Source organism: Synchytrium microbalum (genome assembly GCF_006535985.1).
Source record: "Synchytrium microbalum strain JEL517 chromosome Unknown SmJEL517_scf0016, whole genome shotgun sequence".
In the NCBI taxonomy this organism is placed as follows: domain Eukaryota; kingdom Fungi; phylum Chytridiomycota; class Chytridiomycetes; order Synchytriales; family Synchytriaceae; genus Synchytrium; species Synchytrium microbalum.
Genome location: NW_022158365.1, coordinates 261439 through 276989, shown reverse-complemented (window position 1 = coordinate 276989; position 15551 = coordinate 261439). Strand labels below are relative to the sequence as shown.

Below are 15551 nucleotides of genomic sequence, written 5' to 3'. Positions count from 1 at the left end.
CCAACATACAATGACGACTCCTCCCCTTCATGTGTTCAATGAGACAAACAAACTCCTGATGTCGACGTGTTTAACAGACACACTCCGGAATCAAGAATTTAATATGACCTCATAGACAACAGAGCGTGATCGTGATGCCGATGTGAGAACACATACAGAGTATGTGCCGACGTGAGAACACATACAGAGTATGCCTCCAGACGTAAGAGAGATAGCTCATACCAAATAGCTATACCACCAACTCGCTGCCTTTTGTTGAATGTAGATGGGCTGCGCACAATGAGGACCAACAACACTTTGATGACTCTTTGCTTACAAGTTGAATGTATAGTACATTCAACCGCAAAAGAGGAATCAAAGATTATTTAGACCTCATAGTGCGACTTGTAATCCCACATACAGTTCAAATGATACATCCATCTTACAAAATCCCAATGAGTTCCAATACTTTTTGATTGTGGCTTGTAAATTAGTACAATGTTGGGAGCAACACGCACAAGACAAAAGCAAAAAATATTATGACCTCATAGGGGATGTCGTAGTGTAGATGGATGAAGGACTTGAGCCACGAGCCTTAGGAGTAGAGCCTAAAAATGATGAAAGGAGGAATATTGGATGATGGAACGATTCATAAACCAAGCATTGTAAAAATGTAGGAGTGGATGGGATTGCATCCATCATGTGTAGATGTCATGATGGGAATATTTGAAGGTGCTTGAACAAACGTATTAAGTTCAACACAATTCCAAATGCAACGATAAAAGAATCGATGCATACAATGAATCCATCCATGAAAACAGTAGTAATAAAGCCAAACAGTATAACACAGTGACATACCAGTGGAGATCTACTCCCTTTACTAGTGGAAATAGCATTGTGCTTGTTTGGATGTTTGGATGGTGTGAATCGATGAGTCGATTGAAAAAATCATGAAGCAGACAACAGGGGTCCAGTGCACGAGCAAATGTAAACAAGGACGTGATATAAGCATAGATTCAAGATTTGGCAATGATTTGACGCGTCGAGATGCATTCTAGAATTATTGTACTGCTTATACTCTGTTTTTCAAGGTATAAGACTCGAATTCTGTATGAGGCTCTCGATGATTCAGGCTAGGATATTGATAAATTTTATAATTTTGATAATATTGGAATATTGAATTATATCTACTTTTTGCGTCAGTACATGTCATGTACTGTACATCGCTCCTGGTTCTGAGCTGCTTTTCTCGGCGATTCCTGCGGCCTCCTGAAGCATCAAACATTTGACATTCCACCTAAAATAAATAGGCTAAATAGATACGATGACTACGCTGCTAGGAAACAGACCATTGTCCTTGATCATTGCTATTGCAATCCCATTCGTCGGGGCTCTACCTGCTAGTACGTGGCAAGTTTCAACGAGGTTTAATGCTGCCATCTGTAGATGCAAACAATGTCTAACTCGTATCCATTCATTAGCTATGGCCACTCAGCCTCAACTTAAAAAGGACGGATGGTATCAATCGTTGAAGAAGCCTTCGTAAGTCGACATATTCGCACCCGTGATTTGTTGCTCATTCCACCTCATGTCTCGTTGTGACGATGCATGAGATGTCATCGCTGACATGTTGATTTGCTGTATTTCTATAACAATGTTTGAATGCGATCGAGTTTGCTTCCTTGACATGTGTCGTGTCTTTGGATTGTGACAGCACAGCATAAAACGAGGCCGTACTGACGGTTTTTTGCTCTTATAGTTGGACTCCTCCAAACTACCTATTCCCACCTGTCTGGACCTTTGTCAGTGCCCTTGCTGCTTCATCCTACAAACATCCATCAACCAGCAACTAACACCCCTTATACCATAGTTATACGCTAGCATGGGCTACGCATCCTTCCGAATCTACGACGTCATCTCGGAATCACCTTCAATCGATCCAACTCTCCCTCTCGCTCTCTACGCTACCCAGCTCGGCTTGAACTGGGTGTGGTCTCCAGTCTTTTTTGGAATGCACAGAGCTGATCTTGGTGGTGTTATCATCTTGGGTTTGCTAGGTACTATTACTGCTACGGCGGTCGAGTTTCATAAGATTGACGAGACTGCTGGTACGTGTCGTTGTGATGAGTTCGTTGCAAAGTGCATTGTTGACAGGGTCGTTGTAGGTCTTTTGATGATTCCTTATATTGCTTGGGTCTCTTTGGCTTCTGCTGTGAGTTATCCTTTCCGTATTGTTTTTTTGGCCTGACTAACACAACTTTTTTAATATATAGCTCAACTTGTCTATATGGTACAACAACCCAACTACAACCAAGAAGAGCAAGTAAATTTGTAGAAGATGCGCAACGGGAACTTAGCAGAAAATAGAGATATGTGTACAACACTTGGGATAGTTTCGTTGCTTTCTTTTTTGCTCTCTGAACTTGGCCGTTGATGGATTCCTCGAATTAAGAAAATACGATCCTTGTGTGATGCTGTAGGCATGATTTCAATTTGCAAGGGTAAAGTGAGTGCTGCCGTCATTTGGAATGCAATTCCACCGTCTTCATTAACCTACTTTTTTGCCAAATCTAATAGTCCAAACTTTTACAAGGAGACAAACTCAATGGCAATCTGCTTGAATAGATCAAACCCGTTTGAGGGTCTTTCTTTCGCAATCAATTTGCACTTGGCTACAGCATAAATATAGTGGGGATGAAGCTGACTGCTGTCGTGATACCGGACCATTTGGTTTTTTTGACCCGCTCCTTCCCTGTGGCTCGTTTTCAACATTTTTTCAGACGTCTTGCTGTGAGAAGAGCTCAAAAGTGCTTTGTAGTTTGGATTTCGGTATGGAACGAGCTCAACAACAAACGACAGCGACAAGCAGATGATGTCTATTCACATGCTATACCGACTGTAACAGAAGACTATGTTGCTGAAAGAGGAATACAGATGCTTTCAAAGATGTTGTGGTTTCAAAGAACTATAAGAGGGTATCGTTTAGGTAGAATGGCTATTTCGAGCCGAGTATATCAAAGTTTTCGTTTGCCTTTTTTCTTCACCAGTAACTCATTCTATTTTTTTACTTAAACTTATTCAGATATTTGAACTTGCGGACGGTCAGTCATGTTGCTATATGCCGTGGTTCTGATTTATTGCCAACGTGATATCACATCATCCAACTACTGTCCGAGATTTGTTGCTGTTCAATCTTGGTCGTCATATGTCTCATCAGCATGTATATTTCAAGGTACATGCTGGGTTTGAGAATACAAGGAGATATCAAGACTCTTCCTTACACCCTGCGCCCCAGCATTTTTCTCGCATTGGTAGACACGATAAGCAGGTGTTGATCTAGCAATGTACACACCCTCAGTACTGCCATACGGTATCAACCAGTACTGCAACATAATCGAATGTACAAGTCACCGACTCACACACGCAATCCACCACATCGCCAAGATAGTGCTGGTCACAGAAGTGTTGTCTTGCGCGGCTTGCCGTCAGAGACAATTCTTGAGGACCTGTTTGCTTTTTTTTGTAAGCTATGCGTATTCTACATGATCGAGTCGTGTCGGTGTCGGACTTCGCCCCACAATTAAATCGCAAATTCAAACGAGCAAATGTGAAGAAAGAAGCCTAGCACTCCTGTACTAGGTGTGAATGGTTTATGGGTTGCTGCTGTTGGAACCGAGGTAGGCCAAAAACTCGGCAAAGACTGTGGCTCCCCTCAAGTCTACAGCTGTGGCCTGGGCGACTGAACGACAGTCTCGGATTTACAGTTCAAGATTCAGACAAGAAAATAAAGACATTTGCATACGCACCCTTCTCATGTAGTGGTCAACGACTGATACGAAAAGTGGATTATTATGTTGGATCACATATTGATATGATGCTTCGATTGAGGAGGTTGTTCGGACGGATGCAGCAGGATGGTGATACTGTTGTTTCGAGGCAACATGGATTGCTTTATGGTTGGTGCTGGTTGATCTCATGTATATCTGGTGTCGGTTCGTAATTTCTCTTACGTCATTTCAGGTACTTCAGATGCAGGATTTGGAATGATGTGGCCCGTATTAGACAACAATTCAAGCGGATGTATGCTCTTTGGTTGCAGCTTGTGAATGAGGCGCAGCATGTTGCCGGATTGAATCCTAGAGCGTACAGGTAAAAAACGACCAATCCACGTAAACGAAACCAGTTTTTTGAAAAATCCTCTCTCTCTTCTCAGACAAGGACGATCGCGAGGCGCACCACAAGGAGCGGCCAAAATACCTGGTGGAATGACAAGTATTAGATCAACCGTGGACGGAGACTTGATTTGGCTATTTCCTAGTCTGGGATTTCACAACAATGAGAAATGTCGTCTGTTGCACCAACTCTTGACGATTTGGTCGAGCTCAGTTGGGATGGAGCATGTTTAATCTTCCATAGGAGAGAAGTGGTACGAGGAGTTGGAAATGCTTGTAGTACTGAGCACATGGGACGTCCAAATTATGCTCTCTTTTTGCTTTTATTCCCTTGACAACGACAGTCAAAGACTCGTTTGCATGGCAACGTAAGAACAATTCAATGATTTGTGATGGGGTGATATCTAGTACGGCTCATGAAAGTAGTCGTGGTGGGTGTATGGTGGGTATCATTAAAATGGCGAGTTTGATATGCCAGCGTTTGTGCTGGGCAACATTTAGAACCTACATGAGGACGGCCTTCTCTTTTGACAGTCTTTGCACCCTTTATTAGCAGTCAGTGCGAATATCTCAACTCCGCCAATTGAATACAATGCGGACTGTCCACATCAACGAGTCCCAGCAACCAACAAGACACCACTTAAAATCGTCTGAGACCTTGACACTCTTGACGCCGCCTTCTGTAGCATGGTATGCTTCAAAGCCTAGTTATGAAGGTGATATTGGCCGGTAGTGTCGGAGATATGCCTGATGATGCACTGGATGATGACCCACTGAGATTGCTAGTGTCGAGATGTTTCTTTCTTCGTTTCGAAATTTGATCCTGCTCTATTCTCGCTGGAAAGGGGTGCATATCAGTCAGAATTGTCTCGCCAGTAACTTGACCATTGTTGTTTCACAATACGTTATAGTCGTATGGCCAAACTATGGAACCGTTATCGTATCCCGTCGACAATCAATTGAGGAATCCGATCCAGTACCGTTCTCAACACAGAATGTGGCACTTGTTGCTAGTATGAGTGCCGTTCATGCTGTGAATGGGAATATGACTGCCGTTTCGACTGTACCCAAGACTGCAAGTTTGAGTGGAGAGCTGAATATCAGGGGTGCTAGTCAGGCTAGTCAGACGTTTATTACCCTTACGATAGCACGTCTGTTCGTAGTTCGTCCAAGTAAGCAAATGAATGAATGACATATTACGGTTTCGTTCTGCTGGTTCAATAAAGAAGTTTTACAGACAGTTTTGCGCTTTATGGAATATCCTAACTTGTGGGACAAGCTCCCCGAAGTCAACTTGACAGAATTTGAATACGTACTATGCGTGAAGGGACCCTCCAAAATACTTATACAGCGAATTTAAAACCTGTCATTTGGACGCTTGGCTGCCCACTCTACTCTACTCTACTCTACTCTACTCTGCTCAGTGGCCCCTTGCGTCCCCCCAAAGGGCGTGAGTTCAAAAACTGACTCACTCCCTTTTTTGTGTTGCAAAAAATGTATATTAAGGCGAGTTATAGCAATAATCTACACCAAAATGCAGCACTTTTTGTCGATTTTTTTTGGTGATGCAAAATATTTATCGGATCTCGCAGCACACAAGCCAGTTAAGTCGTTGTTCAGTAAATATCACAAATGGGTATATTCTTTTACACTTTTCGCTACAAATATAATCATGAGATGCAAAAGGAGACACTTTTATGTAACAAAAAACAGCAAAAAGAGAGAGACAGAGAGAGCAGTAATCGTCTTCCATTCCATCTGTTTTCATTTATCGTCGGTGAGGAGATCTAGATCTTGACCTTCGAGGGGAGCGAGAGCGACGTGGAGACCTGGAGCGTGAATTTGAACGATGTCGCCTGTTGTCTCTATCCCTAGACCTTTTGCGAAGGGTGGTAATAGTCGTTAAACCACGCCAAAAAATCACCAACACCGGAGTAATAAATAGACTGGGATTCCATCACATACCTAGACCTTGACCTTCGTCGATCCTTCCCATCATCTCGTCTATAATCATCCCTCCTACTGCTCTTGTAATCATCACGTCGGTAGTCATCGCGTCTATAACGACTATCCGAGCGGTCACGGTCGTCACGATCATCACGGTCACGTCTATCTCTATCATCACGATGGTGATGATGACCACGATCCATGCTTGTAGAATACGAATTGGCACTAGCAGGAGCAGCAGACGAAAGTCCATCATCCTTGTTGTTGTGGTTGGAATCGTGTGTACTACTATTATTGGTATCTACTGGAATGGGTTTCTTCTTTTTGATTGGGAGGTCGGACGGTTTCTTCTTCTCAATGGGTGTCTGAGGTGTTGATGGATTGTTGTTGTTGCTGGTATTGCTTCGAGCAATAACAGGAGCACTACCACTGCTCTTGCTGCTTTCGTTCTTGACCTTGTCAGCGTCTCGACGTGCTGATTCTTTTTCAAACCTTAAAGGAAAGTCAATTAACACCAAGGCAAGAAAACCAAGATACACACCACAATATCTCACCCATCTCGAAGCTTTGACCACTCAACATCAACCATCCACATAACTTGACTAATATACATCCACATTCGTGTCTCTTGACGTTCTCGTTCACCTTTATCAAGTTTAGCAGCTTCAGCCTTGACGAAATTGCCTACATTATATATAGTATCTCGAGCAACTTTCGTCCTATCATCTTTGGTAGCCTTCTTATCACCATCAAGACGTTCCAAAGCCTTGATTTCATTCTTTACAGGTTTGAGCAAGATTTTGAATGTCTCGCGTTCTGCAGCCGTCAAGCTCTCTTCGTCATCTGAAGATATCGAGTCGTCATCATCAGAGTCGACGTCACTCAAATCAGAGTGATCATTGTCATTGCCAAATAGTTCAGCAGCGGTTGTAGGAGATTTGACTTTGGGTTTACGAGGTTTAGCACTGATACTAGGTTTCTTCTCCTTTTTATCCTTTTTAACATCCTTTCTATCAGCAAAAGGGCCTAGTTTAGACAACGCTGGCTTCTTATCGGGTGCGGAAGGCTTCTTGGTTTTCGTAAACACAGGTGGTTTATTGGATTTACTCTTTGGTTTGTCCTTGACTTCAACTTCCTTCTTCTTGGATGGAGTACCGTTAGTAGCTCGAGCAGCTTTGGCAGCAGCAGCTTTAGTACTTTTTACACGAGCTTCTTCTTCTTCTCGTAATACCTTGAGAAGGTATTCGCCACGACGTACTAGATGCACAGATTTGGGTAGATGCTTTTTACCAGCAGAGCCGTCTCCTCCTGCTTTATCATCTTCAGCAGCTGCATGTTCTTCATCTTTTATATCCTTCTTCTCAACACCCAAATGGAAGCGACCTTGCAAATTTAGATCTGGATCAGCTTGTATCTCTGCCCATGATCCAAATCCATGTCGAGCAATACCAGCTACAAGCATGGCGTCTTCTTTATGAGTCCATGGTTGGGACCAATTGACTGACTTCATTTGATTCGAGAGACGGAAGCTCTGTGGCTTCTCAGCAGCTAGTTTCAGTCGAGTCATGGCATGGTTAAAGTCGTTTACTCGAGTATAGAGTTGTTTGGCATTGACGGCAGGTAAGCCTTCAAAGGCGATGGTGACTGCCTTCTCTTTACGTTTCTCTTTACGGTCAGTGACATTAGCTATGGCTTCTTCATGATCGGCTAGAGCTTTCTGACAATCTTCGAATAGACGGTGACACGTATCATATATAAGATCGGTATCCTTGTCTTCGAGATCCGCATCCTTGACAATCTCTTCATACTTGTCTTCAGGATCACCCCATTTAAGCATAGCACGATGGAGAGCACGTAAATCTTTATCATCTAGCTTGTCTGAAGAAGAACCATCCTTCTTTTTACCACCTTTACGACCTCGTTTACGTTTACCATCATCGTCAGCGCCACCACCACCACCTCCTTCAGCATATGAGGCTGGTCCGGCTGCTCGTTTGGCACGACTAGCTAAGGCTTCTTCTTGCTTCTTGCGTTCTTCCTCTTCCGACTTCTTACGCTCTTCTTCTGGAATAATGTCATTCCAAGAGAGCTCATTTATACCGACATCAGCAATACGCCATTGTTCCAAGAATTCAGCACCTCCATCAGTGGCACCACCATCAGCAGTAGTCTCACTCTCTTCAGCTCGGGCGAGTACTTCATCCAAGTTGAATTCTTCGAGCAGATTACCGCCAGCAGCAGATGATCCATGTAATTCGTTAGCAGCTTCATGAGCCTTGAAGAGATTACGAGCACCAAACTTCAATATGGTCTGAAGCTCTTCTCGAGTCATCTTTTCAGTCTGTTCTGCTTGTCCTCCTTTCTGAAGCACACTACGACCAGAGGTATCCATCTGCTTGATGATGGCATATTCTAAGACCATTTTACGCTTTGCCCGATCAATGATCTCTTCTTCTATCGTGTCCTTGGAGACAAATCTGTACACACTGACTATCTTCTTTTGTCCAATACGATGAGCTCGAGCCATAGCTTGGAGGTCTATTTCGTTGGGTAACGGTATGAGTAATCAGGGAGCTCAAAACAATCAAACCGATGAACTTGAAGTAAACCCACCATTTTGAGGATTCCAATCTGAATCAAAGATGACGACAGTGTCTGCTGTCTCCAAGTTCAACCCAAGACCACCAGCCTTAGTAGAGAGCAAGAATACAAAGTCGGCACTTCCTTCAGCATTAAAGTGCTCCATGGCACGTTTACGCTGCTCCGAAGGCACAGTTCCATCTAATCTCTGGAATTGATAACTACAAGGGCGAAAAAGGGTAAGTGAAAAGAAGAGAGTGCCGCAGGAAGTACACCACAAGACATCATAACACGACACCATCCACTCAAATGCTTACCCTCTCGATCTCATATAATCCGAAAGAATATCCAAGAGTCGAACCATCTGTGAGAATATCAAGACACGATGTCCTCCTTCCTTGAGTCGAGTCAAGAGCTTATCAAGCAACACCATTTTACCAGAATTCGATATAATACCACGCAATATATCCTGCTTATTGCTAATTGTAGAGTCTTCCGCACCGTCGAAGAGGTATGGATGATTGGCTGCCTTTTTCAATTCCATGGCGACATTCATGAGAGAAGCACCTCCTTGTGCAGTACGTGACGTATTTGTGAGAGTGGTAAAGTTCTTGGTGAAGATAGCCTTATAATACATAAGCTGCATGGCAGACAGATCTACACGTAATATTTGTTCGGTTTTGGTTGGCAAGGATTTTTCTACATCTCGTTTGAGACGACGTAACATTAATGGTTTCAATTCATGTTGAAGTTGTTGGATTTTACTCATGACATCCTTTTGGCCATTCTCTCCATTAGACAGATCGATCTCAAAGTTTTCAAACTCATGAAAACGATCAGGCATTATAAAGTGGGTGAGCGCCAACAATTCTCGAATTGTGTTTTGAAGCGGAGTACCAGTAATCAATAGACGATTATCAGTACGGAAGTCCTTTAGAGCTTCATGTAACTGAGATTCAGCATTCTTGAGTCGATGAGCTTCGTCAACTGCAAGGTAACACCACCTAATGGCACCCAGCTCCACCTTGTCTCGTAATATATACTCATATGTCGTCAAGAGAGCATGGAATTTGACTTGTCTGCCATGATTACCACCACGAGCTCCAGTGACTTGAGTATAGAACTCGGTGTCTCTGATGATTTGACGAGCATCCGAGCTACCCTGATACATGATTACATTTATTTCCGGAGCCCAACGTGCAAATTCACGTTGCCAGGATGTGATGGTGGAGAGAGGCACAACTATCAGGTATGGGCCATATACCTTCATCTCGTGGAAGAGGTAGTTCAAGAAGGATATGGATTGGACAGTCTTACCGAGACCCATCTACGGAAATGAGTATAATGTTGTGAGTGCGCGAACGTAATGGGAGTGATGATGAAAACACGAGCACGATGCGTCATTATGCCGAAACTTACTTCATCAGCCAAGATGCCATTCTGGTTTGTGTGCCAGAGATTAGCCATCCAATTGACACCAAGCAGCTGATAATCACGTAGTTCTCCACCGACCATATAAGCAGGTTGACTTTTGAATGGTTTATAGGCAGGTCGTTTCTTGTGTTTATCGCTAAGATACGGCAAGGTTTGACTTTCTTGACGCTCCAAAAAGTTGTCGATTTCGTGTTGGAATTCTGTAGCAATATCTGTTGCCGACTCCCAAGTATTTTCCGTATACGAAAGTTGCTTCCATTTGATATAATACTGAGTACCAAATTCGGAATAGCGAGATGCGACTACTCGTTCTACTTGAGTATAGTCCTTTAAGGCATTACGGTGCATCTCGTTCTGAACCTCAAACTGCTCCTTCTCTTCAGGAGTAGAATTGGGATCAGTCATGAACTCTCGATCACCTTCGACCTTCTTTTTAAAGAAGTTCTCGACTCTACGAAACCCCTTTTCATTCCTGAGGGAGTCAGCAGTTTGCCATGTGTTGTGGAGATGAGATTTGCCCTTCCACTTTACGAGAAATTCATAGACATCTTCGTCTTCATCCTCATTGTCTAGTAAAAGGAATTATGCTTGTTTAGTCACGTTCTACAATCGACGACTGGGTGGTCAAATGTGCAAAACATAGAATGTATGTCACCTTCATTGGTCATGGGTACAATCCGATAATCCCAGATTTGTTCTATGCCTTGATCGTCTTCTACAGCTATTGCAGTGGATAGATTGGTTGTAAGGAATCATATGCAGAATTTCAAAACCAAAAAGAAACGAACAGCATTCTTCAGAACATACCTTCTTGATAGTTGACTTTTTTCTTTTTGAGCATTTCTCTTTCTGCTTCTTCATCTTCTTCAGAGAGACCATAATCAACTGAATTTGCACTCTCATCATAATTCTTGGCATTTCGATGACGGACCGAGAAGCGTTGCTCAGCATAGAGAGGAGTTTCATCTCCGTCGTCTACAAATCGAGCAGTACGAGATTTCTTGCTCTTGCTTTTGCGACGAGAGCCAGCAGGACGTTTTCGAGAGCGTCCACCACCATCCCAATCGTCTTCTTCACCATTGGCAGATTCGGAGGTGAATCGAGCTTCTTCTTCTGAGTCATCTACCGTCTCTCGAGCTATAAAGGCAAACGTTGGAAGAATGAGCCTTGATATGCATGTTTAAGAGCATAAAGAAGGCAAAAGAATAAATTGGAAGGCTATGCATACCTTGTCGTTTTGGTCGAGAAGGCGCTCGTCCTTTGGCTTTACCACGTTTACGTTTACGACCACCACCATAGCTATCACCACCATCATTATCGCTGTCCATAGATGATTCAGCATCGTCGTCTTCATCTTCTGACTTTTCCTAAAGAGGGTAATTGTCAAGATCACAGATCCAACATGGCCACCAACTTGAAACGACAAAAGTTTGAATCAATAGACTACATACCTCGACTCTAGATGGTTGATGCTTGGAGCGACCTGATCGTCTCAATAAATATAGATCAGGATCCAATTCTTGAAAATTGTCATGTTTCTGAGGCTTCTTTGACGACGAGTGTTTACGAGACGGTGATTGGTTTTGACGAGATCGAGGAGAGTTATGGTTGTGGTTGTATCCAGCATCGAAGTTATGGTTTTCATAAGACATGTCGTCGTCTTGAGGGTGGATGTGGTCATCGTCGTCATCGTCGTCATCTTCGACAGAGCCAACACCATTCTTGGCATCGTCTTCCATAGATTCTTCATACTCTGAGCCCCCTCCTTCTTTTGACATGTCATCACGAGGTGCTGGTTCAATGAAATCGGTAGGATTTGAGTCCTCTGTGGTGTACAGATAGTCTAGAAAAGATTCAGAAATGGGAAAGTTATTGTTAATAGTTAGCCAACATCTCAAAATTAGTGATTACAGGGCAACACCGTGCTGTGCAAGTCATGGAACAGCAAGAGCATGGGATTACGGACTCATCCATGATGGAGATCAGCAGGCATCATCGTCCTGCAGTCGAATATCACGTTTTTGTGTTGATGTGTTTAGGGACATGCAAATGAGACAACCACACATTACGACCAAACCAATCGCCCAATGATAGATCAGCGATAAGTTCGGTCATGATGAGTGGCAGCGATTAGGCAGCATTTGGAATCGAGTGGCTTTCGTTGCCTTCCAGATTCAACACTTTCTCCTCCAAACACTCCAACATTTACACTCTGTGGATTCCCCCAATGCGCCCAGCAAGTGGAGTGGTTTCACAATAGAGTGAGTGCATTTATCGACGCAAAATTAGTGCTTTGGGTCGATAATCCAGTATTGAGTCGCGTGCCTTGCGACTTGCTTCTTCCAAGAAACTCAAAATTTGAAAGCCAATAGACAATCCCCCCAAAATCCACCATCCGGAGGCAATCCATATCGGTGAACTCAATGAAAACAATATTCTGAATTGATATTTACCTGTCTGCATAGCGTCCCCTCCATCAAAAGTAGGTAAGTCGTCCATCTTGCTTTTGATGGAAAGTAGTGGTTTTGCTCGAAGTTTTTTGAAGAGGAAAAGAAAAGCAGGTAAGCAGAGGCCCTTTCAAGATTAATGAAGAGATCAAAAAGAATATTTGATGCTTGAACAACTGCCGCGGATGTTGCCTGCCACGCATTTCAACACGCAAATTTCAAAACCAAAACTGGACCAAATTTCGCTTTCAAGAACCCTATAAAAGAATGCGATTTACGCGATTATCATCATAATGAACGAGCTGGAATATTACTTTCTTGATGATCTGATGATGCGGTTGCTGGTTAAATGCCATCATTCCGAAAAACGGTTGGAACATTAACTTGAAGTCCACCCTGTTTTTCAACTTGGCTCTTCGTCATCAGGCACTCATTTTGACATTATGTTCTCGTAGATTGCTGTCCTCGACGGATGCAAGTGAATGCATCGTGGACTTAAGGTCTCCAACACCCCAAAACTCGTTCCTTCACGTTGCTTTCATGGACGAGTCGCAACACAATAGATGCAACTTAGCTTAGTGTATGCTTCACGATGCTGTCATCGCGTTCATCTTTGGTGTGCCAGACAACAAATTGTGTGCACATCACAGTACACCAAAACATTCAGACAGCATTGTCGCCAAACTTTCAAGAACTCTGCAAACCAACTATCCTTCTAACAATCAAATCCCGGCTCTTCCATCAGTACTACTTTTAGACCATATCGCTACTCCACTCAGCAGCCAGTAATGTTACCAAACAGCATCAAGGCGGTCATATTTCTCGCCCTAGTCGGCATAGCTCAATCCTGCACACTTGGAGATACGGGAAACGTATGCCCGTATAAACCATCGCCAAACTGCACGAAGCTCATTACAATTAAGAGTAATGACACTCTTACCGCTATTACGCTCGCCAATAACTTGGCCAATGGCACTGCCGATCTTGTTACTCTGAACGCAAACTTGAATGTTTCAGAAACAATCTACCCTGGAGCAACGTAAGTTACTAACTAGCTCTCTTTCAAGATCGAAATTCGCTTGTGGAATCTGCAAATCGCTGACGCCCCCTCTTTTCCAGACTTTGTGTATGTAGCCCAGCCCTGTGTGGACACGCACCAATTCCCTTGCCTCAAAATGGGCCTTCTTCCAGTAATTGTACTGTCCATTGGCATCCTATACCACAATGTGAGTTTTTAAGTCAAGAGACTTGGGGCCCTTTAACAACGACCCACACAACTTGTTTCGAAATAGGCCCACAGTTCTACCAAGTCGTAGCTGGAGACACTTGTGACACTATCGCCTCCAGTCATGATGTAAGTTTGTCAAACATTTTTACGTATCCTCTTTTACCAAGATTGTTTTTGGGCGAAGACTCTATATTCCGTAATGTGATGATATTATATTACGCAACTATACTGACGCCCAAAAATCTAGTTTCAAACAATTGATGCGTTCTATGCACTAAACCCCGGATTAAACAACGCTACCTGCCTCAACCTTGTTTCAGGACAAGTGGCTTGTGTGCTCTGCCCTCCTGGAATAGCTCCGGGTAGTGGCAGTGGGTTGAGTGCGACGGCACCTCCCAATATCTTCAAGGTTAAAGCAACTGCCACCGTCAGTACTCAGGCAACTGCCACCGCAACAGCCAGTGGTCAAGATTCTGGTTCCCCGTTGCCAAGTATTGCTGCTCCATCTATATTACAAGCATCGCCATCGCCAAGTAGTGCAGTTGCTGCTTCTTCCGTCGTCGCCAGTGTCAATCCTATCGTACAAGCATCACCAGACCCCGCCAAGATCATCGGCGCATCCAAAACGACTGCAGCGCCTCAAGATAATACTTTTCCAACGGGCGGACCAGCATCGATAGCTTTAAATATTCAGAAACCAGATTCGTCGGGAAATGTCGTCGCTTCCAACAACATCTTGTTCTCGACTATGCTAGCAGCACTTTTGGTTTTGTGTCTTGGACTATGAGTTCTTTAATACGTGTGCTATATAATTATACAAATGATATAGAAAATAGATTATTGCATTTCACTCTCGACAAGCGAGCACTTGTGCAAATGGTCATATTGTAAATTTAGTCTTCAAACAAGCCACTTTGGTGCATTTTTCAAGTCGAATGGGACTTTTTCATCAAAGACTTCAATGAACTACCAAGCGAAAAAAAAATCAGACATAGACCTGATGGAATTACGATTGACACTAACCTCTTGATCGGCGATACGGCCTTTTGTTCCAGCAAATCGTCTATATTCGTCAAATATAGACGTCATGGACCAATTTTGCAACTTGCGCAAGCATCCGACCAGACAGCCGATTCGGTGCTATTTGATATTTAGAGACAGATGAGAGTTTGTATCGAAAGCGAAAGTCCCTATCTCTCGAGACAAAATGCGACTGGCATACCTTGCCCTTGTTGCAATGCACCAATACTACATAACGTGAATGAATTTTAGTATTCCAACATAAACAGTCCGAAGCTGGAATGGTTCAGACGTACTAGGGTGATTCCTAACGTCTAACAGCAAAAAATGGATCTCATTAGACGGTTCAATGCTTCTGTTCAAACCTTGAATTTACCTAGAATGTAAACGAGGGCTTGCGCAATATCATTTTGGTCAATCTCCAAGAAGGGCTCCTAAATAGATGTAGGTGGTTGACCTCGAGGATGTTTGTGCCGAAAGAAGTGCCTGCCTTGTTTCCAACAATCTTGACGTGGAAGAGCTGTATTCCATTCATATTGAGAAAGTCTGTATTCTCTGGCGAGTAATCTTCAGGACAAAGGTACCTAGGGGAGATATATGTTCAGCTAAACAAGGCGTACCTGAAACCCCAACATCTGTCTCGTTCAGTTTCTCACATGATAGATCTTAGTTTCAACTTTTTCAAGAAGGGGTAATTCTTCTTGTTTGGATAACCAGATCTGTAGATACCCGGAGCGACCATGG

The 15551-nt window shown here is 43.3% G+C and overlaps 3 protein-coding genes across 3 annotated transcripts; 1 reads left to right on the top strand and 2 right to left on the bottom strand.

Moving 5' to 3' along the window:
- Positions 1 to 1303: 1303 nt before the first annotated feature.
- SmJEL517_g03223 (uncharacterized protein) lies at positions 1304 to 2306 on the top strand (the record flags this gene model as incomplete). The annotated part of the gene is made up of 6 exons (XM_031169151.1): positions 1304 to 1382; positions 1461 to 1521; positions 1739 to 1781; positions 1850 to 2087; positions 2145 to 2191; positions 2253 to 2306. The coding sequence occupies 6 exons, from the start codon at positions 1304 to 1306 to the stop codon at positions 2304 to 2306; spliced, it is 522 nt and encodes a 173-aa protein (XP_031024838.1).
- Positions 2307 to 6022: 3716 nt separating this feature from the next.
- SmJEL517_g03222 (uncharacterized protein) lies at positions 6023 to 12611 on the bottom strand (the record flags this gene model as incomplete). Its single annotated transcript, XM_031169150.1, has 10 exons — positions 6023 to 6590; positions 6653 to 8636; positions 8712 to 8899; positions 8996 to 10005; positions 10098 to 10681; positions 10768 to 10833; positions 10920 to 11249; positions 11341 to 11479; positions 11564 to 11955; positions 12566 to 12611. 10 exons carry the CDS (start codon positions 12609 to 12611, stop codon positions 6023 to 6025), a joined length of 5307 nt encoding a protein of 1768 aa, XP_031024837.1.
- A 2076-nt stretch (positions 12612 to 14687) lies between these two features.
- Positions 14688 to 15549, bottom strand: SmJEL517_g03221 (uncharacterized protein; the record flags this gene model as incomplete). The annotated part of the gene is made up of 7 exons (XM_031169149.1): positions 14688 to 14753; positions 14811 to 14927; positions 15010 to 15035; positions 15104 to 15121; positions 15184 to 15241; positions 15310 to 15391; positions 15464 to 15549. 7 exons carry the CDS (start codon positions 15547 to 15549, stop codon positions 14688 to 14690), a joined length of 453 nt encoding a protein of 150 aa, XP_031024840.1.
- Positions 15550 to 15551: the final 2 nt, after the last annotated feature.